Source organism: Arctopsyche grandis, chromosome 12 (assembly GCF_051622035.1).
Source record: "Arctopsyche grandis isolate Sample6627 chromosome 12, ASM5162203v2, whole genome shotgun sequence".
Taxonomy (NCBI): Eukaryota; Metazoa; Arthropoda; class Insecta; order Trichoptera; family Hydropsychidae; genus Arctopsyche; species Arctopsyche grandis.
The window spans coordinates 5770440-5793563 of NC_135366.1; the positions used below are offsets into that span (position 1 = coordinate 5770440).

At 35.7% G+C, this 23124-nt stretch overlaps 4 protein-coding genes and 1 long non-coding RNA gene across 10 annotated transcripts in view; all 5 read left to right on the forward strand.

The window, feature by feature from the left end:
- Positions 1-5089, forward strand: part of LOC143920049 (uncharacterized) — a 422197-nt gene extending 417108 nt beyond the window's left edge. Inside the window, exon 3 of the long non-coding RNA XR_013261303.1 lies at positions 5023-5089. This is a non-coding gene — a long non-coding RNA (uncharacterized LOC143920049). The remainder of the gene's footprint in view (positions 1-5022) is intronic.
- LOC143920042 (uncharacterized) overlaps positions 1-23124 on the forward strand; it is a 366222-nt gene that overhangs the window by 7595 nt on the left and 335503 nt on the right. The gene's annotated exons all lie outside the window — the stretch shown is intronic.
- On the forward strand, positions 240-2568 carry LOC143920041 (uncharacterized). The gene is made up of 4 exons (XM_077442727.1): positions 240-470; positions 550-783; positions 932-1274; positions 2337-2568. Exons 1-4 carry the CDS (start codon positions 357-359, stop codon positions 2435-2437), a joined length of 792 nt encoding a protein of 263 aa, XP_077298853.1. The 5' UTR covers positions 240-356; the 3' UTR covers positions 2438-2568.
- LOC143919715 (uncharacterized) lies at positions 8831-15791 on the forward strand. Of its 6 annotated transcripts, none has more exons than XM_077442177.1 (3): positions 8831-9460; positions 14657-15561; positions 15649-15789. In XM_077442177.1, exon 2 carries the CDS (start codon positions 15220-15222, stop codon positions 15556-15558), a length of 339 nt encoding a protein of 112 aa, XP_077298303.1. In that variant the 5' UTR covers positions 8831-9460; positions 14657-15219; the 3' UTR covers positions 15559-15561; positions 15649-15789. The 6 variants fall into 6 exon arrangements, with proteins under 6 accessions (XP_077298303.1, XP_077298302.1, XP_077298304.1 ...); XM_077442176.1 differs by having other exon boundaries at positions 8833-9519; positions 15649-15791; XM_077442178.1 differs by having other exon boundaries at positions 8896-9519; positions 14682-15561.
- okr (DNA repair and recombination protein RAD54-like okr) lies at positions 18831-22104 on the forward strand. Its single transcript, XM_077442180.1, has 2 exons — positions 18831-18904; positions 18980-22104. Exon 2 carries the CDS (start codon positions 19001-19003, stop codon positions 21296-21298), a length of 2298 nt encoding a protein of 765 aa, XP_077298306.1. The 5' UTR covers positions 18831-18904; positions 18980-19000; the 3' UTR covers positions 21299-22104.

A 23124-nucleotide genomic window follows, 5' to 3' on the forward strand; every position in this document is an offset into this window, starting at 1 on the left:
AAAATTAATATGATCGGAAGTGAAGATAGTAAGTTTCAGCGAAAGATATAGCAGTTTTTCAAATATAGTCAGTATTTAAACAATCTATTGGAAAGAAACGGACGGTTCCGACTAATTGTCTTATGGTTTTTCTTACCAACGTATAAATGCCTGGGTTTTCCAGGAGAAAATTATGGTTGGCAACCCTAATTTTGACACTCGACAAACTAGAAACCCCACTCGAGTACATCACCAGCGCCACTTGAATTTCAGCCTGGGAAGACCCTCAACTCCAAACGTCTTAAGTGTCTACATCTAAGCATCCATTGTCCACTCTTCACTCTCCAGGAGTTTGTGCTTCTCCCTCCTGAGGAGCGATGGAGTGCAGACTTTGTCTCTGCTCTGCTCCCGCAGGGTCCTTCGTCTCCATCCATGAGGACCCTCATCCACCGTGTTTGGTACAACGCATTTGGGCCTGCTGTCAGCTGCGGGTTAGTCACGTTACACTTGAACCATTGCTATTGATAATTCGCCACTTCTCGTAATTGCCAATACCTTTCACATTTGTAGGTTAGGAAAGGAGACCATCTGCCAGATATGATATGTCTTTCTTGTGTCAACAATCTGGAATTGTTCGACAGCTTTCGAAACGCTTGTTATCAGAATGACACAACGTCGAGAGTGGAATTAGACAAGTATTTGAAGGTCAAGCCAGAGGAAGTTTTGCTGGAAGATTTAATATGGGAAGATCAGTTGGGTGCTGATTGGCCACCCAACATTTCTAGTTCACCAGACGACGGCGAGGTAAATAAATAGGATTCAAATTCTTTACATCGATTGTTAGTGAAACATTCAGTTAATCGAAAATATAAATTCACATGTAAAATGACTATCACACTATAAAAAAAGTTACACAAGTATTAAATTGAATAACGTTTGGTTTATTTTTTAGACCCCTGGAAGAAAAATTACTTTGAGAGATAATATGGCAGCAATAATAGATAACAATAGACACAATCTAGTTGAAGAATTACCATTTCGAAAAGCTTTAGATAAGATGTTCTCTACACATTCTGAATTGGACGATAATATAGATTTCCGAGACAAATTGTTTACTCATAAAAACAATCTTATGACAAAGAAAAATTCGGATACTCGAAGAAACCTGTATGATTGTGACATTTGTTCAAAATCTTTTAACAAGAAAGGTAATCTTAATGTACACATGGGGTTTCATAGTGGGGTAAAGCCACACAAATGTAACATTTGTTCAAAAACATTTACTATGAAACAAAGTCTTAGTGTACATATGGGTATTCATAGTGGGGTAAAGCCACACAAATGTGACATTTGTTTAAAAACATTTACTGCGAAACAAAATCTTAGTGCACATATGGGTATTCATACTAGGGTAAAGCGACACAAATGTGACATTTGTTCAGAAACATTTACTATGCAACGAAGTCTTAGTGCACATATGTTTATTCATACTGGGGCAAGGCCACACAAATGTGATATTTGTTCAAAAACATTTACTGTGAAACGAAATCTTAATGCACATATGGGTATTCATACTGGGGTAAAGCCACACAAATGTGATATTTGTTCAAAAGCATTTACTGAGAAACGAAATCTTAGTGCACATATGGGTAGTCACACTGGGGTAAAGCCACATATATGTGTAATTTGTTCAAAATCTTATAACAGTAAAGGTAATCTAAATGTACACATGAGGGTTCATAATGGGGTAAAGCCATACAAATGTGACATTTGTTTAAAATCTTTCCATAGAAAATGTGAACTCAGTGCACATGCGGTTATTCATACTGGCGTAAAGCCCCACAAATGTGACATTTGTTCAAAAACATTTATTACGAAACAAAATCTTAGCGTACATATGGGTATTCATAGTAGGGTAAAGCCACATAAATGTAACATTTGTTCAAAAACATACACAAAGAAACGAAATCTTAGTGCGCACATGGGTATTCATAATGCTTTTGTTCAAAATCTTTAACAGAAAATATAATCTAAGTGTACACGTGAGGGTTCATAGTGGGGTAAAGCCATACAAATGTGATATACACTTCGAAACGATATCTTAGTGCACATATGGTTATTCATACTACGGTAAAGCCACACAAATGTGAAATTTGTTCAAAAACATTTACTTCGAAACAAAGTATTACATATGGGTATTCATCCTAAGTCACACAAATGTAACGTTTGTTCAAAAACATATACAAGGAAATGAAATCTTAGTGCACATATGGTTATTCATACTAGGGTAAAGTCACACAAATGTGAAAATTGTTTAAAATCATTCTTTACAAAATCAAACTGCAATTTACATATAGGTATTCATAGTGGGGTAAAATCGCACAAATGTAACATTTGTTTAAAATCATTTCTTAGAAAATGTGAACTCAGACACCCCACCCCCCCAATAAAAAAATAACACTTACGACATTCATAGCTTTATTATAAAAATTGCGCAATCTTTTAACTCTATGCGTCGGTACCAAATCTAACATAAAATAATATATAATAGCATAATTGGCTATTAAATTTAATAAAACCCAAAAGATCATTACTTAAACATTTTATTTCATCCATTCTTCTCCCGCCTTCACTCTTCCCTGACTTTGGTGACTTCATTATCATCGCTCTTCTTAATTGTGTAAAAAAGTACTGATATCCTTCCAAACATTGAGCCTCTGTTAATACATTAAACAATGACAGGTTTCTAAAAAACAAAAATTTTTCTTTAACATTAATATTATATTTTGTACCTGCCAGAGATGGATTGAATAGTTTACTCAATGTTTGGAGGAATAGATTTGTCTCATTTAGTCTTGAGTGTGAGTCTAGTTTTAAGACGCTTTTTTGAGCAGCCTTTTGGATACACAGCTCCAACTGTCTTATTTTGTTTACAGTAGTAGACAAAGGAGTTGCTTGGTTTCGACAGGAAAAACACCGTATATGGTAAACTGCAAGCTCTGTTTTATCCCTTCAATTTCTTCAAATAATAAATGGGCAAAGGGATAGAAAGACCCTTCTAAATTTTCTATTAATTTTATGCAAATTTCACTTTGATGTTTGTTATTTAAGCATCTATTCGTATATTTTACGAATTTAGCATTTATTAGCATCTATTCCAAATTTTAGCATCAATTAATCATTAATGTGACTTCAGCAGACTCGCGGAAATATTTAAGTTTTTCATTCCTTACTAAGTTATAAATATTTAAGTATTCAAGTTTTTCATTCGAGGTTTACGGATTGAAATCATTGAAAATAAAAATACCATGCAAAAATACATTCAACTATCATTGGAGGAGAATATAAAAGTCGCGGCTTTGGCAGACTCTGGACATTCATTGCGATCAATTTCTCGACAAATGGGACGTTCTATATCTACTGTGTCAAGAATAATGAAAAAGAAAAAGGATTCTGGAACTTTTGCTCGTAAGAAGGGGACAGGACCGAAAATATGCACATCCGAGAGACAAGATCGCATGATAACTCAATTATCTTTACGGAAACGGTTGAAAACTGCTGTAGAGATAAGAAAAGAGATCTCGGCTCAATTTTCAATTGAAATTAGTGATGTAACCTTAAGAAGACGACTCAAAGAAGCTGGACTGTACGCTCGGAAACCTGCGAAAAAACCATTACTTACGAAGAAAATGATGAAAAACCGATTAGAGTGGTCGAAATGTGGAATTTATTGATGCTGAAAGGCAAATGATCCACTATCTGTTTCGATTTGGCTTATGGATGCAGCCAACACTTATTTATTTAAAGTTAGGTTTTTATAGTTGGTTGTATTTTATAATTTGAATTCGTACGTTGTATGAATTTTCAAGATTGGTATAATTTTTGACAAAAATTATATGAATTTTTAGATTAAATGACGGGTTTCCGGAAAATACCCCAAAAATCTAACCAGCAGTATGGCGGATTGAACCCACTGATCACTTGATGCTAAAAATACACGCTACCATTAAGCCATACTCAAAGAAATGTTATAATAATAGAAATAGCTTTAGGCGTTATATTGTTAAGTGACGATTGTCCATAGACAATCCTAAATAATTTTAGCATCCGTTGTATTTAATGCTTGGTACTCGATGTATGTCCGATAAAAACTTCTCTGAGCAAGGGCAATGGGCAAGTGCATCGTTAGAAATTGCACGATGCATTCAAAAACACTCAACAAACAACATGGGATACATTTTTATAAGTAAATTGATCATTTAAGTAACATATTATTCAATTAACATCGTATATGAAAGTTTTCATGAAAGCGCCATGGCGACAGCTAGCATTCGGCGAACAGATTCAGTGGTGGCACCAGAGAAATCTAAAAAATATTTTTAAATAAATTTAAAAACATTTCTCTTGGTGGTGATTATAAAACACGTATATAAAATAAATATCTTGGTGAAAATAAAACACGTATATTTAACTATAAAAAAGGACTTTTATTTATGTAGTAATATGTGATGACCCTGATTCTATTCCGAGCGTAGTTATAGTGTACGCGTACAATATTGCGTAGTTATGGAAACGGTACGCGTGTTATTGAAACAAGAAATGTATTCGAAAGGGCGCTTCTATCGTTATAACATTTCTCTGGCCATATTCCGTATTCGAGATTCTCATTGCTAAAATTGTCTTTCGGTTGTCGTATAGTGCGGTCAGACCTTAAAGTCAACTTTGTCGCACGGTGTCGTTCTACGTCATGCGGCTGTCGTGTAGTGCGTTATGTCGCATACAATTTCATACAAACAATATTTGGTCGCGTACTGTTGTGTCGGGTCGTATCGTTCGGTTGACGCATAGTGAGGTCAGACCTTAATAAAGGTCTGACCGCACTATACGACAACCGACCGATCCGACACTTCACAACAATGTGCGACAATATTAGGTAAACCGCACTTGAACGACAGCGATGCGACACTACGCAGTAAATTATGTCAATCATTCGTTCGATACCTCAGAGCAAAATGGACGAAACGGACGCTATTGTACATATAGTATCTTTGATTTTTTTATTTTATTTTTACATCAATTAATCAAGCACACTCGTCTAACAGATTGCTCCAAAGCGACGAGTGTGCTAAAAATATTAAGAAGTACAAAAGGAAAAAATACAAGATAAATAAACAAATTATATATACAAATTAAATAAAGAAAAGATAACTAAATAAAACATGACATAGAAAAAAAGAATTCTTAATAAAATCATAATTAAATACATTAACTCAACCTTTCTAAATATTCGCGACTTCCATAACTTAGGAAGTGGTGCAGAGAATGAAGAGAGACGTGACAAATGTCAATTGCACCATCCAGTGAATTTAAGAAACGGAGGCCACTGGGAATCGGAGAATAACTAAAAGTCACAGTTCTAGCCAAAGGAGTGTGAAAAGGGGGACGATGGCGGGTCCATATCACACTCTTTGGAGCATGAAGGCCCAACTCAGCCAGAATAGACGGACAGGAGATATAGCCTCTAAATATGGAAAACTAGAACTTGATGAGGGCAGCATTCTTCCTGTGGTCAAGAGTAGCCGACCATACCCATGACGAATTGTGAAGGAAATAAGTATGGGTAAATCCCATATTGCTCCTTATAAAGGTCTGTTCATACCTAGTCAGCACGTACCGACTTCAGCAGGTATCCGGCCGTACGAAAAGTATTCTTTGGTACATTTCGTATGGGTAAATTCATACCAACCGCCACTTTTACGCCACGGCAGGCTTACAGCAGTACCCGACATTTCCTGTTCATACCTTACAGCAACATCCGTCAACGTATCGTATCCGTTTTTTTGGCCATCGTGGAAATATACACGCGAATTACGTGCCATAAGTCTGCCACTTTGCTGTTTTGGACCAATTATCGATAGTGACAGTTGACAGCTGTTCAATCTTTCGACATGGTTTTGGCGCAAATATTTAAAAAAAATTTGTCCATCATCCACAAGCTCCTTATACAGTGTCCAAAACTCTCCTTCGGTTTTTCTATTTTTTAACATGGGATGCACATCAAAACGCCTCCGTGCTTTTTTATTGCCTTCTTGAGCTTCTTCTTCCAACAACAGCGCGAATATACATAATTTTTCGTTCGATAAACGTCGAAACATTTTTGCTGACTTGTATTCTGACGCGTAGCTACGAATGCACGTGTATGCATTCATATTGAAAGTACTCGACAATACGACGTAAGCAATATTGCGCCGTATCGTCATGGCCTCTAATGTATAAGTAAGCCGATTTTGCCTTGCACTCGGCCAAATTGCTGTAAACGTGACGTGACCGCGACGTGTAGGTAGATATGAATAGAAATGTAATAAAATGACATATTTGAAACGGAGTCGTGCAGTGCTGAAGCCGTGCAGTGCTGTTAAGTATGAACAGACCTATAGGACAGGTGGTCGGTGGTCACCAGTCATAGGACGAGTGAAAGGTTTCGACCGTTTCCCGGCCTATGGAAATTCAGTTGAGTTTGAAAGAGGATCGTTTATTTTCGTTCAAAATTGGTACAATGGTTATTGTATGTACGAAGAGGTTTCTTCGGAGAAGTGATCTGTATGAACTCCAGAGGCTCACTCTGCCAGTGGAGGTTGCTGCGTTGGTTTATAAACGTTTTGGGTTGAAAGTGTGTCGTGTGCACATCTTTTGTTCTTGGTACTCGCGCTGACCTATTTATGCTGCGAGCGTGGTTTTATGGGTTCATACGCCTGGACGTAGTTCGTGGTTTTTATGGGTTCAGTGTGTTCTTCCTTTGTTTCCAAGACACGTGTATAGAAACCAGTGGCGGCTCGTGATAATTTTTAGTGGCGGGGCTGCACTGAAAAGATGTCTAAAAAATGTCACCATAATTATTCTATCATGTCATAACATGACAAGATAAGCACAATTTTTGGCGTACGACCACTTACATGTGGATTTAAGTATTATTGAAAAAAAAACTAGCAAAATTCACCACCCATTAAAGGGGTGCGTCCAAACGCGATGAAGATTTCGAAAAATACGCTGGTACTCCAGTAAGATTGCTAAAAAAAATTCGTTCTTGCTGGTTTCGCGACGCGGATTAAAAAAAACCCCAAAACCTTTCAAAAACTTAACCCCCTAATTCGTAACGAAAAACATTAACCTGTAGACAATGCATCGATACATCGGTTGTTTCATCTGCCATAACAGCTAGATAAGTTGCTTTTTTTATTTCAGCACTTATTTGTTCCCTACACACGTTCAAAATACAATCTAAAAGTTCATTTTGAATAGTTTTTGATGTCCCTTTAAAAACCGAAGAAGTTTGAAAATGTTTTTTTAAAGAATCGTCGAAATTTTGTGAATATTCTAGAAGCCCCCGAAAAACTCCTGGATTTTTTTAATTATCTGTTTCATCGTGTCCCTTCATTGGCATTTCAAATTTACCGCAAAATTTAACGCAATCAATAATTTTAAATAAAACATCCCGATTTTTTTTGACGTTTTCGTTATGCTTATCTATTTCCCGCCGACAAGCTTCCCAAAATCGTGAGATTACACACATTTTTTAAGTGTTCGACACTTCCCTCGTGTTGTTAAATTTATCGTTTAAATGTTTTAAGTCAATAACTCCTGTTTTCGTCCAAGATGCTTCGCCTGGCGACTCGCCTCCAAACAAAAGACACGGATAACAAAATAACGCGTTTTTTTCTGTATATCTCGTTAACCAATTGTATTTTTTATAAATGTCTGGATTAAATTTTCGCGAGTAACTAAAAGATCTCCTAGTTGCAGGCTGTGAAATAATTAAATTGGGCGTGAGGCAGCCTAATGCTTTTATAGCGACTTTTTCGGTAAGTTCTAGTCGCGAAAAGTGCAAATTTTGTAAATATTTTACTGAATTATTTTGTTCTTCCATTTTTAAAAGAAAAAAAATCTTAATATATTTAAATAAAAATTACGAGAAAAATTTAAACAGATTTGAAAAAAGTTTGCTGTTATCAAAATGAAAACGACTCACCGAAGATTTGATGAGGGCTCGTACACAACCAATTAAGAGTAATGAAAACGAATAAAGCTGTGATCGTGCGATTCAACTAATCAAATGTAAGATCAAGCGCGCGAAATCTTAAACAAACTGACAGATGAATGTCGTTTAACAGGCGAAGGCTGCCGACTGTCCAGCCCAAAACGGCAGAGTGAGTGAAAGAGAAGGAGCTATCTGCAGTTGCAAATAGCTCTTTCTCTTTCTCGTTCCGAAACTCCGGGCTGCGCAGCGTTCAGCGCGGCGCTGTAACACTTTACAGCCAGTACAGCAACATTTTAATTCATCTATCACCATACAAGTTAGTGGGGTCTTCGAAACGGTCAACATTCCTTACAATATCACCCTTTTGGATATGGGTGATATTGTAAGTAATATTTACTCTGTCGAAGGCCCCAATAGTTCGTCCATCCAACTAATAAAAAAATATCATTAATAAATAAAATATTAAATGTATTATTAAACATATATCTTAGAATTTTATAGGAGGGGCTGCAGCCCGGCAGCCCATTAGGACGAGCCGCCACTGACTATATGCCTACAGACCTTAAAGCAGTCTTGGATAAGTTCAAGTTTCATAGGTAGATATTTCATTGATATTCATTGATATGCGAGGAAGAAGAACAATCGAGAAAACACAAAAGATTATGGCTACATGCTATTACAAAGTGACGATATGAAGAAGGAGAATAATTGTCGCAAGGCAACCCCCCTCAACCCCACTCAACGACACCTTGCGTCAAAGTTGGTCGAAAAGTCAACTTTGAAGCAAGGTGACGTTCTACGTCACGCGACTGTCACGCAATGCGTTATGTCTCATACAATTTCATACAAACAATATTTGGTCGCGTACTGTTGTGAAGTGAATGATCGTTCGGTTGACGCATAGTGCGGTCAGACCTTGATAATCCAATAACCGAAATTGATATTACAATCTTTCAAGCACTTCCACTTTGTGCACAGCGTGCTTGTTAGGTGTGCCACGTTAGGCCACGTTAGGCCACGTGTCTTATCTCTTGGTTGAGTGCTCGCTTATCTGTGACGCCATTCCACACCTACATTTCTTTCTGTCGGGCTTGGCGTCTCGAACCGAGCTTCCTCCTCATTACAAGGCTAATTTTAGTTCCATAGTTTGTTCATTTCTATATTCAAACCCCAATAAGATCACTATGCGTGTGGGTGTGCACTATGCTCCATTTCCCGTCGAAGCATAGTGCAGGGTGTGGCATCTGATATACGCATTACATTTGGGACAATGCCCACTTGCATCATTCCACTTATTATATCAGCATTGTTTCTCCCGTTGCTTATAATGTAATTGGAAGTATTCCCGACTTCAATATAAAAAGCTGTAATGCGTCAGCTCTATTCTAATGTGCCCACACACACACACACACACACACAGACACATACCCACGCTCTTGAAAATCAGCCCATTCTTTCATTTCGATTATGTAAGTATATTCGAATAGCTTTTTTTGTACCATTCGGTGCACATTTTCATACTATAATCCACAGCTTTGTATAATTTGTGAATATCTTTTTCTAGTATTGAAATTGTGCTCTCAATGTCGTTATCGTCAGGCGCCAGGTATGCCATGATTTTTGATAACGATAAAGCCAATTTCCCACATTCGCCAATCTGTTGCAATTTTTTTGCATCGTGACTCTGCACGTCGTCGCTATTGTTTTTTCGTACAAATCGCCAACTTTAGTGTGTCCCTGGCGGAGTATTTTTTTCCAATTCTCATTGTACAAATTTATATAATTTTGATTGTTCAAGGTTTTGCCATTTTTTCTAGTGATTGATTTTTGATTTTGCTGTTTTATATACCCAACGGCTTGCTTAAGCCCCAACGGAAACCTTTGCAAAAAAGTCATCAATGATTATACATCATCTGTGTCTTCGTTTTCTAAATATTTTTGTTTAAATAGTTCATAGCTTCATCTTCAGTAAATGTGTTCAACTGAATCACTTCAATATCGCCCTTTGGTCTTATATTCCATGTTTTACACCGAGACGTTATCAAGGTGTATATGCGATAATTGTAATAGGAATTATTTTCGAAAATGAAGTTTTTTATTTCATTGTAATTTTCAACGTTATCGAATACCACAAGTGTATTTCCGCTTTTGATTGAATTTCCGTGAATATTTTGTACAATGTCTGTTACATCTCGTTCTTTTCCGTCTTTTGAGCTCAATTTCATTCCAATTTCACTCCCTATCGTCCTAAACGACTCGAACATGATTTCACTCTTTTCCGCATTGATGAAGATTATATTGTGATCGTACCCCTTGCAGTTTTCCATGTATTTTTTTGCCAATTCCGTTTTCCCAATCCCACCGAGGCCCGACGATCGAAGCTGCCTGTGAAATCACGGTGGTTATTTCATTTATTAATGCCATCTGTAATTTTTCCAATTCTTTTTTTCTTCCCTCAAATGACATCGCGGGATTCTTCAAGCGAAATAAAACTCGTTCGTTTTCATCCTTACTCGCAGTGTTTTGTCCAAATGTTTCGTTCAAATATTTGATGGGCGACACGATCTAATCTATATATGATTGGTGAACCTCTTCGGATGCCGTCACTATTAAATTACGACGCTCATCTGCTGTTTTGATATGTTTCTGAATATCATTATAATGCCTAGTAATGATTTCCGTCAATTGGGAATTAAATGTCTCTATTGTAATCGATAGATATCGATTTTAATTTTTAAGTGTATCGTAGTATTGCGCAAAATCTGTCTTAATTTATTCAGCCAATCGTAAAGTTCTGTGATGAACTGCATTTTGATCATTGTCATCGGTTGATTTAAATACTATTTTTCTTTTTGATTCTTAGAAGTCTCTACTTTTTAAAATTTCTGGATGGTATACTAGTATATTCACGCTTCTCAGAAGAAATGTATTCATTTACATTTTTACCTGGAAAAAGAAGTCGATAGCCGTATTTTTCACAATTAGATTTATCAGTGATATTTATGTCGAAATCATCTGAATCTAACCTTTTTTTATGCGACTCCAACCTTTTCTAAAAAATCACGTATATTCCCATTGTTAATTTCGCTTTTACATTCCGTGTGAGATTTTCTACATTTGTATGAAACGTCAAAACCAGGATTCCAAACCTTATCTGGAATTATATCCGATTTTGACTTGGATTTCCCCTCTACTACTTTTAGCGCGTTCATTTTGTAGTCAACTATTGCAGCAGTTTAAATGGGATTTTGTTGATTTTTTTAATTTACTCCATTCGTCTCCAAATTTCCTTATTTTACTATCACTATATGATTCTCCTTGGGTTTTTAACCGGTATAAGAATCGATGTGCTGCATCCTTTGCTACTCTTTGAATCTCCACTTTTGATCTCTGGTATGTGACTCAAACACTGTTTTTAGCACTCTAAAAGAGGTGAATCACAATTACCGGCAGTCAATAACCCCTTCCATGTAAGCAAGTGTCCATATTTGATTCGTATGAATAATATAATAGAAAAGTACTATATGTATATAGTATAGGAATCTTCTTCTACTAATGCTGAATCCGTATTCGGACGTAGGCCACTACCATGGGCAAGCCGAAACAATTTCGAGTCCGAGTCAACATCCATGACTAGATGTTCCGGAGCCAAGAGAGCTTCTTTCTCCCTAGCCACCGTTTGCCTTCTATTTTCCGCTCTATGATTGTTTGTAGAAGAATAATCTGGCCAAATTTTTCCATCTTACGGCGCTTTACCGTGTAAAGAAGCTCTCTTTTTATGAAGAAGCTGGAGGACCGTTTCGTTCCTCACATGCTCCTTCTATGATATCTTTAACATCCTCCGGTAACACCACATTTCAAAGGACTCTATCCTGTTCAGGCTTGCCCCTAACAGCGTCCACATTCTGCATCCATACAGCAATACCGACCATACATTGATATTGCTGAATGGAGAAAAATTTCCTCTATATTATTCCTTGCAAATGTTACATTTTTCAGCCATATTGCTTGCAAATGTTTTTCAAATAAATTGATTTGTTGCTATTTTTTTATTAATAACACCACCAACAATAATATCAGATATCAAAAATTAAATATTATAATCGACGAAGACAATTTATTGACTCATATTACCGTAAACTCACTGAATTTTATATATTTGTTTGTTGCCTTCTTTAGCAGTATCTCGGTTCTCAGTTCTCATACCTGTCGATGAGGATTAGGGCTATTTCTACCTCCGAAACATATAATATACGAATATTTAGTAATAAATTTGATCCAAAGATTCAACGAGTAACATTTTTTTTTAAAGTCAATGTTGGATTGAAACATTATATGTATTCTATTTCATACCGAGTACTCTTCTTAAAGTAAATTACATTTTGACAAATAAAACATTTCTAATTCAAACAAATAGAATTCCTCTTGTCTTCAGTTTTCAGCACCTCAATGATTCCTTGTCAATTATCAATATTTGGTACGTATTCTGTATAAATTTATAATCTATTAATGGATATAATATGTATTTACAGACATTGAACTAAACTTTTTTCTTTCCATTTCAGCGATATCAAAAAAATTTACACACATCAATTGTAAATGGCCGTTACTCTAAAGATTTTAAGCTGTTTTGTCCACCGATTTCCTGCGGGAAAATGGCATCCGGTAGCAGCATTGCTCCCGAGAAAAGTTCAGAAAACACCTTTGAAAAAGCCATTTGAGACTATTGGAAAAAAAAACAAATCTTTAGAGTATTACAAAATGGTCTACAGCTTTCATCGATCAAAAGAAAAATGTGTTTGCAAGTTTCGAATTTCAATTCGCCGGCATAAGTTTTACGAGAAGAGATCAAGAGGTGATCCGAAGAGTAACAAACTGTGCAGCACAAGGATTCTTCAATCGATTCAAAAGCCAAGGGGAATCTTACAGCGATAGCACAATATAACGTTAATTTGAAAATGAATGAAGAGAAATAAAAAAATCAATGAAACCCCATTTACCTGCTGCAATAGTCAACTACGAAATGAACGTGCTAAAAAGTAGTAGACGGGGAATCCAAGTCCAAATCGGAATTAATTCCAGACAAGATTTTGAATCCTGGTTTTGACATTTCGTACAAATGTAGAAAACCTTACGCAGAATGTAAAATCTAGATTAACAATTGGAATACACGTGATCTTTTCGAAAAGGTTGGGGTCGCAAAAAAAAGTATACACTCAGATGATTACGACATGTGTATCACTAATAAATCTTATTGTGAAAAATGCGGCTATCTATTTCTTTTTCCAGGGGAAATGTAAATGAATACATTACCTCTGAGGAGTGTGAAAATACTTACATACATCCAGAAAATTTAAAAAGCAGAGACTTCTACGAATCAAAAGGAAAAGTAGTATTTAAATCAATTAATGACAATGGTCGAAATGCAGTTCATCGGAGAATTTTACGACTGACTGAAGAAATTAAGACGGATTTTACGCAATACGACGATACACTTAAAATAGAAAATCGAGATCTATCGATTCCAATAGAGACATTTAATTCCCAGTTTACGGAAATCATTACTAGGCACTATAATGATATTCAGAAAAATTTCTAAACAGCAGATGAACACCGTAATTCAATAGGTAACATAAGAGGTTCACCAAACAATTATAGATTAGATCGTGTCGCACATCAAAGATTTGGAAGAAGCAATTGGACAAAACACTTTGAGTAAGCATGAAAGGAACGAGTTTTATTCCGCTTAAAGAATCCCGCGATGTCATATGAAGGAAGAATAAAAGAAATGTAAAAATTACACACGGCACTAATAAACGAAATAACTGCTGTGATTTCACTGGCAACCTCAATCGTTGGTCTCGGTGGGATTGGGTAAACGGAATTGGAAAAAAAATACATAGAAAAATACAAGGAATATCATCACAACATACTCTTCATTAATGCGGACAAAAGTAAAACCATGTTGGAGTCGTTTAGGACGATAAGGATTGAAGTTGAAATTAAGTTGGTCTCAAACGACGGAAAAGACGAGATGTAACAGACATCGTAAAAAATATTTACGGAAATTTATTCAAAAGCGGAAATACACCTGTGGTTTTCGATAACGCTGAAGAATACAAAGAAATGGAAAACTTAATTTTCGAAAATAATGCCTCTTACAATTATCGCATATATGCTTTGATAACATCTCGATGTAAAATATGGAATATAAGAGAAAAGGACGGTATTAAAGTGATTCAGTTGAACATATTTACTGAAGATGAAGCTATGAATTATTTAAAAAAATCTTTAGAAAACGAAGATGGAGATGATTTGAAATCATTGATGATTTTATTGCAAAGGTCTCCGTTGGAGCTCAAGCAAGCCGTTGGGTATATGGAACGGAAAAATCAAAAACCAATCACTAGAAAAAATGGCAAAACCTTAAATGTTCAAGAGAACATAAATTTGTATAATGAGAAACGAAAAGAAGTACTTCACAAGGGACACACTGAAGTTGACTATTTGTGCGGAAAAACAAGAGCGACGACATGGAGAGTCGCGAAGCAAAAAATTTAAAAGAGTGGCGAGTGCGGGAAATTGTCTTTATCGTTATTGAAAATCATGGCATACCTGGCATCCGACAATAACGATATTGAGAGCACATTTTCAATACTAGAAAAAGATATTCACAAATTATACAAAGCAGTGGATCTGCTTTGCATCAATTAGACTTAGATTGTACTGTAGTGGGTGAGGTAGTGTTAGCATACTGCATTTGCTAAATATGTCTGAAAAAGACAATTAAACACCGCTCTTCTATGCTGCTACGAATAATAGAACCGAAGCATTAAAGCTTTTGTTGAAATCGGAAGCAATAAACTCATGAGAAGAAACAGTACTCTATCATCTCGCACGAAATGATGCTGTAGAGGACTTAAAATTACTCCCGAGTGAGGGAGATGATCACAATATTCGAAATAAAAATGGTGACAAAATATGCAGAGTATTATAAAACTGAAGCATTAAAGCTTTTGTTCAAATCGGGAGCACATCCAAATACATTAAACGCAAGAGGAGGAACATTGCTTCATCTCCTCGCAAGAAATTGTGATGAGGAAGAACACGCCCCTGCACTATGCATCAATCGGAGATAATTGTACAGCAGCCAATGCATCCGTAACAAATATGGCCGATCTGCTTTACACTTTGCATCATCTAAAATGTCATTGGAAAATGGTACCGAAGTCAACATGTTTGATTCCAAAGGACGAACACCACTACATCACCTTTGGATAAAGCAGGCAGATCCTCACAAGTTGGATAAAGCAGGCCACTCGCTGTTGCATCTGGCCGCCGTGCACTTCAGATACCAAGCTGTGGATGATCTCATCAGAAATTTAGAATGCATTGACGTGAATGACCGAGGTGTCGGGGGCAAAACTCCTCTGCATTTGGCAGCCGAGTGTGGAAGAGTCTACTCAAGACACTATCGCCACGGACAAAAGCGTAAATACGCCTTTGGACTTGGCGAGTCATCGACTTCTTCAGTTCAGGCTTGAGAGGTGATAAAAATACGTCATTTTGATATATTTTTTGCTTCGAATCTATTCTATGTGATTTTAACGATTTGTTTCATTTTATAATTACAGCCACTCTGCATCTCTGCATCAATATAATTCTACATACAGAAGTCGGGATTTTCTGGAAGCCTCGTCTCCATTTATTATTTAATTTAATATACCACTTACTGTTATGTTTGTTTTTTAAATAAAAGTTTACCGTTATATATTGTATTATTTTATTTATCTATTGATATGTATACTGTATAAATAAGCCATAAACAACAACAAATAAGGTCTCGCGACCCATCGACCAATAATCTCACTGTGCGGAAAGTACCAGATGGGTACAAATATTCAGCTTTGGTCTGTCCTTCGTTCGGAGCTGGCAAGTCGAATGAAGGACAATCAAGAACAATTAACTACCTTTACCACACTGCTGCTTTTTTCATTCCAATCTTGGAAGCCCCATCTAATTACAAAGGAGATGTAATTGATGATATTGAAAAACCTCCATTACCAAAAACTTCTGATGAAAGAAGTTCCACACGAATTGGACCATAAAATAAATTTCAATATTGTAAACATATTTCACATATGTTTATTGTAATATTGTAAACATATGTGAAATTTGTTCAAAATCATTCACACATAAATGTAAACTTACGAAACACAAGAGAAATTGTCATAGAGCTGAAAAACTGTATAAATGTGATATTTATTCGAAATCATTTACGTATAAATCTTCTCTTGTGGAACATGTAAGATCTCATACTGGGGAAAGGCCTCACAAATGTGTAATCTGTTTAAAAATCGTTTTCTCGAAAATCTGATCTTGTGAGACATGAAAGATTTCATACTGGGGAAAAACCATACAAAAGTCATATTTGCTTAAAATCGTTTACTCGAAATAGTAATCTTGTTTCACATTTGAAATCACATGCCGTCTCAAAACCACACAAGTGTGATATTTGTTTTAAAACATTTGCTCAAAAAAGTTCTCTCGATACTTCCATATATGAAATCTCACGCTATTCTGAAAACCAGGGTTTTCAAAACCCGACGGATCCGGGTCCAAAAATTTGAAAACCCGGCGGATTCGGGTCCAAAATCAAAATCAAAAATTTCTATATTTTAAATTCAAATTTTATTTTGTTTTATTATACAATTCTGGAAAAATATTATAGAAGGTGATAAAAAACATATAATAAAGAAATACAAATATAATACAGTATATCGTAACGCAAAATTACAATAAATTAAAATTTTTATTTTGTTTTCCTAATTTTAACATACATATGTAATAATACTTGAGAAACACTAAAGCATTGAGAAACTTATCCCCCAATGTCGATTTCGGTTTATTCGATACCGAAAATGTTCTTTCGTTATCTGTAGATAACGAAAAGATAAGATAAGATAATATGGTTAACGGTGCAAAGAGCACTATAATGGTTATTAAGAATGACGGTACGCTTTTGTGTATTTTTAAAAAGAGAAAACTCTTGCTTTAAATTCCCGAAATGATTAGATTTATTTGTATTAGGATTTTCTGCGTATATTTTTTTTGTTCTGATACTGGTCCATTCACCAATTAAAACTAAACTAAAGCGTTGATTATTTGAGATTTTTTCCAACAATTCGGAAATCATTTCTGATTTTACGACTTCATAATGTTTATGAACTAATTTCTTGACATCACTTTCATTTTTGGGCAATTAATATCCTCGATATGTTATCGACTCCCTGATGAATTCCGATTTAGTTATAGCTCTTACGGATATTCCATATACAGTGGCCAATTTTGCAACAATTTCTTCTAGACTTTTTCAATGGATAAAATCAAAGAGTATCGTCGGTTTTTTAACGGGATTTTCAACCACAGAATTAATTGACGTGTCACTCTCTCGTTTTTCATTTGTATATAGTACATATATTATGTGTTTTAAGATGCTTTAATAGTGCTGATGTACTTGAAATTAGAACAGTAATTTCTGATTTGCACACGTTGCAGATTGCTTTATTTCGTGTTTTTGATGAAGATCCCGCTACTGGCAGCAGTGTGAAATGATCCCAAACTTACGATGTTTTCTTTGACATGCTTCACTAAAAATATTCAAAAATAAATAAAAATAATTTAATCAATCATAATCTAAATATTATAGTATATGTATGCTCAATTAATTTTCATTTATTTTATATTCAGAAACATTTCATTTGATAATTTACCTTTAAATGACTGATTTATTCGAAAAGTTATAGTTGGATGTATTTTTTTAGGGTCTACGTGACAAGCCAGAATGTTAAATTACAGAAAACACAAATATCGGAAGGCAAAGATCGAAATTCGAAAGATCTTACGTCGAAAGATAAAAAAAAGGGTGCATGGTAAACGGTACATACTCACTTAATTTGCGCGAGCAGGATACAAGAGGAACATGCACCCTTTTTTTTGATCTTTCGATTTTCGATCTTTGCCTTCCGATATTTGTGTTTTCTGCAATTTAACATTCTGGCTCGTCACGTAGACCTATTTTTTAAATACTCATTTTATTATACATAGAGAACTTTATAGAGAAAAAGAGAATATTTAATACAGTATTTATGTATAGAGAATATATTATACATAGAGAATGTATTATTTATAATTTATAAAGGTTCATTTGCTGCAGCTACAGGCAATTTTATATAAATATATTCATATAATATATATGACAGACTGATTTATTGCGTCTACCAAATCTAGATGATTTGATAGATCCGCCAGCAAATTCCTAGCAAAAAATTTAATTTTTGAAAAAACCTCTTCAATTGGATTCATCATAGGTGAATATGGCGGAAGAAAAGTTAAAGTATGTAGTCTAATTTTTCTTCCACTACACAGGATGCACCCAATATTCTTTTGCTATACTTTTATTTTTTCACTTTAAAATTAGAAATCCTAATATTGCAATTTCTTCGACGCCCATTCCGCACAAATGTACAAGCATTACTGTTGAACTCGAGTCGTTTGAGCGGGTCGTCCAGAATAGTTGCATACGTTTTCGGGGGTAATTGGATTATTACTCACATTGCGATCGCCCAAAAGACAATTTTTGCCATGAAAATCGTGAATTCGGAATATTTGGCGCTCGAGTTTTCGTTAGTATAATGGACTTTTCGGCTGCCAGATGTTCCGTTATAGAGATTTTAGTGACTTTTGGGTGAGCGCTTTGTGAATCACCAAACCGTTTTCGAGTCGACAATGTGCAATTAACATAAAAGTTGTTGTTACGGCCAAACAGAGCATTGGCGGGTTGTCACAACTTGTTTGTTTCTCCTTGGCTCGATTGACATTTCATAAAGGGTAACGTTTATTTTGATTTTGAGTTATATTCTCAGTTTTTTACCATGGAACTTAATATATTTGATTTTATATTAGGGATAATTTAATGAAGACGCAATGCGACGAAGCCTGGCTCCCAGCCAAGCTTTTAGAGGCGAGGAAAATGCATCATTCAAGAGTCCTCTCTTGCAAAGTCCTAAACGTCGTCGAGTCAGGCAACCATTGACTCAAATATCTCCTCAACAAAAACCCGCATTAAACTTGCCTGGATCAGAACACGAAGCATTAATCACTCAAATACTAAGCAAACCCTTTCAAGTCCCCATACCGAACTACGTCTCGTCGTACAGCAGCAGAAGTTTGGGCTTGAAAAAGTCATCAGTAAGGCGAGCTCTGCACGACCCGGACGAGCCAAATGCATTGGTGTTATTCAGACCTGCTGTTATACCAGAACATGAAAAACTCAAAATGGATAATGATAAAATCGAGGTCGCTATCGTGGTCGACCCTGTTTTGGGTAACATTCTTCGGCCGCATCAAAGGGAAGGCGTGAAATTCATGTACGATTGTGTCACCGGGCAACAGATCCCCGACGCTTACGGCTGTATAATGGCTGACGAGATGGGCTTAGGGAAAACTCTACAATGTATCACTTTACTGTGGACACTTCTAAGGCAGGGATCTGATTGCAAACCGACTATATGTAAAGCTATCATCGTTTGTCCCAGCAGCTTGGTTAAGAATTGGTTCAATGAGATCCATAAATGGCTGGGACAGCGACTCAACGCGTTGCCAATGGACGGTGGATCTAAAACCGAAATTGAATTCAAATTGAATCAGTTTATGAATACTTATTCGTCGGTTCGAGTCGCTACTCCTATATTGATCATATCTTACGAGACGTTTAGGCTGTATACGAAGATATTGCACTCTTCGGAAGTTGGCTTGGTGTTGTGTGATGAGGGACACAGGTTGAAAAATTGTGAGAATCAGACCTATCAAGCACTGATGGGACTCAAAGCTAAGAAACGGATTTTGATTTCAGGCACTCCGATACAGAATGATCTGACGGAATATTTCAGTCTTGTGCATTTTGTCAATGAAGGTATTCTTGGAACGGCACAAGAGTTTCGCAAGAAGTATGAAAATTCAATATTGAAAGGACAGGACGCTTTGGCGACACCCCAAGAGAGAGAGAAGGCTTTGGAGTGCTTGAGTGCACTCACAACGCTCGTCAATAAGTGTATGATAAGAAGAACTAGTCAATTGCTAACTAAATATTTACCTGTAAAGTTCGAACAGGTTATCTGCGTAAAACTTTCCGAGTTGCAAAGACAAATTTATAAAAACTTTATTACATCGGAAGCCGTTAGGAAGACAATGAGCGGTAAAACTGATGGAAAATCTGCTCTGACTGCTTTGTCGAATATAACTACTTTGAAAAAATTATGCAATCATCCCGATTTAGTATATGAAAAAATTCAAGACAGATCGGAAGGATTTGAGAAAGCTTTGGATCTCTTACCGAGAAATTACAACGTAAAAGATGTTCTACCAGAACTTTCAGGAAAGTTGTTGATTTTAGATTGTATTTTAGCAAATTTGAAAATAAACACGGACGATAAAATAGTGTTAGTATCGAACTACACTCAGACGTTGGATTTATTCGAAAAGTTGTGCAGGAAACGAAGCTATCAATACGTTCGTTTGGACGGTACAATGTCGATCAAGAAGCGGGCTAAAGTGGTCGAAGAATTCAACAAGACCGATTCAAAAGAGTGGATATTCATGTTGAGCTCCAAAGCGGGAGGCTGCGGCTTAAATCTCATCGGAGCCAATCGTCTGGTCATGTTCGATCCAGACTGGAATCCTGCAAATGACGACCAGGCCATGGCCAGAGTGTGGCGCGATGGACAAAAGAAGCCGTGCTACATTTACAGGCTCTTGGCGACGGGCACGATCGAAGAAAAAATATTCCAGCGACAAGCACACAAGAAGGCCCTCAGCGATACGGTCGTCGACCAAAATGAAGATTCTATAAGGCATTTTTGCGCTGACGATTTGAAAGATTTGTTCAGATTAGAGGAAAACACTCTGTCAGATACTCACGGTAAATTTAAATGTAAACGTTGCGTTAACAATATTCAGATAGCTTTGCCACCAGAAGGTTCCGATTGTACGTCTGATTTATCCAATTGGTATCATTGTGCTGATAAGAAGAATTTAGCTGATATTGTGCTTAAACAATGTTGGGATTTAGCTAAGACTATCTCTTTCGTTTTTCACCATCGATCTGCAAAAGCAGAAGCGGAACCGAAGCAACCCGAAGTAAAGGAAGTAAAGTTAAAATATAAAGAAGACTGTGAAGAATACAGCAGTGAAGATGATGATCCGAATGATGAAGATTACACATAAATTCTGTAAATCGAATCTTTAGTATATGTGTCACATTTTATTTGTAAGGATTGTATACCTTTAATTTCACTGTTTCGATGTGTACTTTTTAATTTTTTAAATTTATGTTGATTTTTTACTGCTTATTTATGGTGCGATTATTTAATTAACATTACACAGATCAGTGATATATGTAAACGACTAAATATGATACTGGGTTGATACGATACAAGTGCAGAGTGCTAATTTGGCCACTCGGACATTGCCTGGTATCGTGTCAAGCCGGTACAAATCTAAACTTTCAAAATATAGATAATTTTCTACAACTATATTTAGAAGTAAGTTAAGTTCTAAACTTTATTTATTTTTCGTTACAACTTACTTTGAAAAAGAAATTGTAGTTTTGATATTTTATATAGAGTTTGTCAATCAGTTTTATGTATATACCTAGTTTATCGATGGTTTTTGAAAAATCTGAAAACTAAAATTTATTTTTTTTTTACTTTTTTTGTACCTATTGAACTACATTTTTTTGTTACAATTTTTTTTAATTTTATTTTTGTGTATACATACATCAGTGTTATCGAAAAAATCATTAAAATAGCATACATAGTTTCATATTAGCTTTTAAGCTATATATGTATTATAACGAAAATGTCCTTTTACATAAAAATTAAACTTAATTCAAAATGAAAAAAATTCTGGTTAATGATTTTTTCACTAAAAATGACGTTATATTATATTGGGACGGATGGCTTTTTATAAAATAAATCATTATGTATTATATTTGTTCTAATCATGTAAATATAAACTCATTTATAAATCACAATTTTTTTTATTTATTTCAAAATTGTGTGTGCATTGATATCTATGTACTTTCTGAATACGGTTAACTAATTGTTAAATTAATGAACTAGCTTGCCTTTAAAAAAAAATACAGAAATTAAATGGCAGATTTTCAATTTTTAGATTAAACAATGGGTTTCTGGAACCCCATGGAAACCATTAGGGTGACACCACTTAAGAGGGCTGGACAGCAGCGCCTTGTCCATACAAACGTACTATACTTCTCCCTACCTCAATTATGGCACTAGAGAAATTATTTTTCAATATGCTATGGATATCCACCATTGGGGTGCATCTATCGTTTTATTTTTTTTGATTAATTATTTTTTATAGGAGCTAGGAGCCGCCAAACATCTATAAAATCGCCTCTTTTTTACACCCACGAAAAGAGTCTAGCGTGGTTTTTAACGGTCGATTTAAAAAAAAATACGCCGATAGATGCACAGAAAATATCTTTCTCATACCGATGATGAAATTTTTTTAAAAATTGGTCCAGTTTTGGAGGAGAAAATAGTAGAATACGAAACCTCAATTTTGTCAATTTAAAACACGTTTTATCTGGTCGAAGCACAACTGTCGCATTCACTCAATATATACATACACTCAATATATATATCGAAGAAAGGAACGGTAACAAAATTAAGGTTTTGGGTGTACAGCCCTCTTAAAATGTTTCGCTTGAATAGAAGTGCAATCCAGAGGGGCGCGAGCATCTGCGATGGAGGAGTAGGGAAAAATATTTTAAAAAAATTTAAATTTTTTACGGAAATATTTAAAAAAAATTTGTCCATCATCCACGAGCTCCTTATACAGTGTCCAAAACTCCTTCGGTTTTTCTATTTTTTAACATGGGATACACATCAAAACGCCTCCGTGCTTTTTTATTGCCTTCTTGAGCTTCTTCTTCCAACAACAACGCGATTATACATAATTTTTCGTTCGATAAACGCCGAAACGTTTTTGCTGACTTGTATTCTGACGCGTAGCTACGAATGCACGTG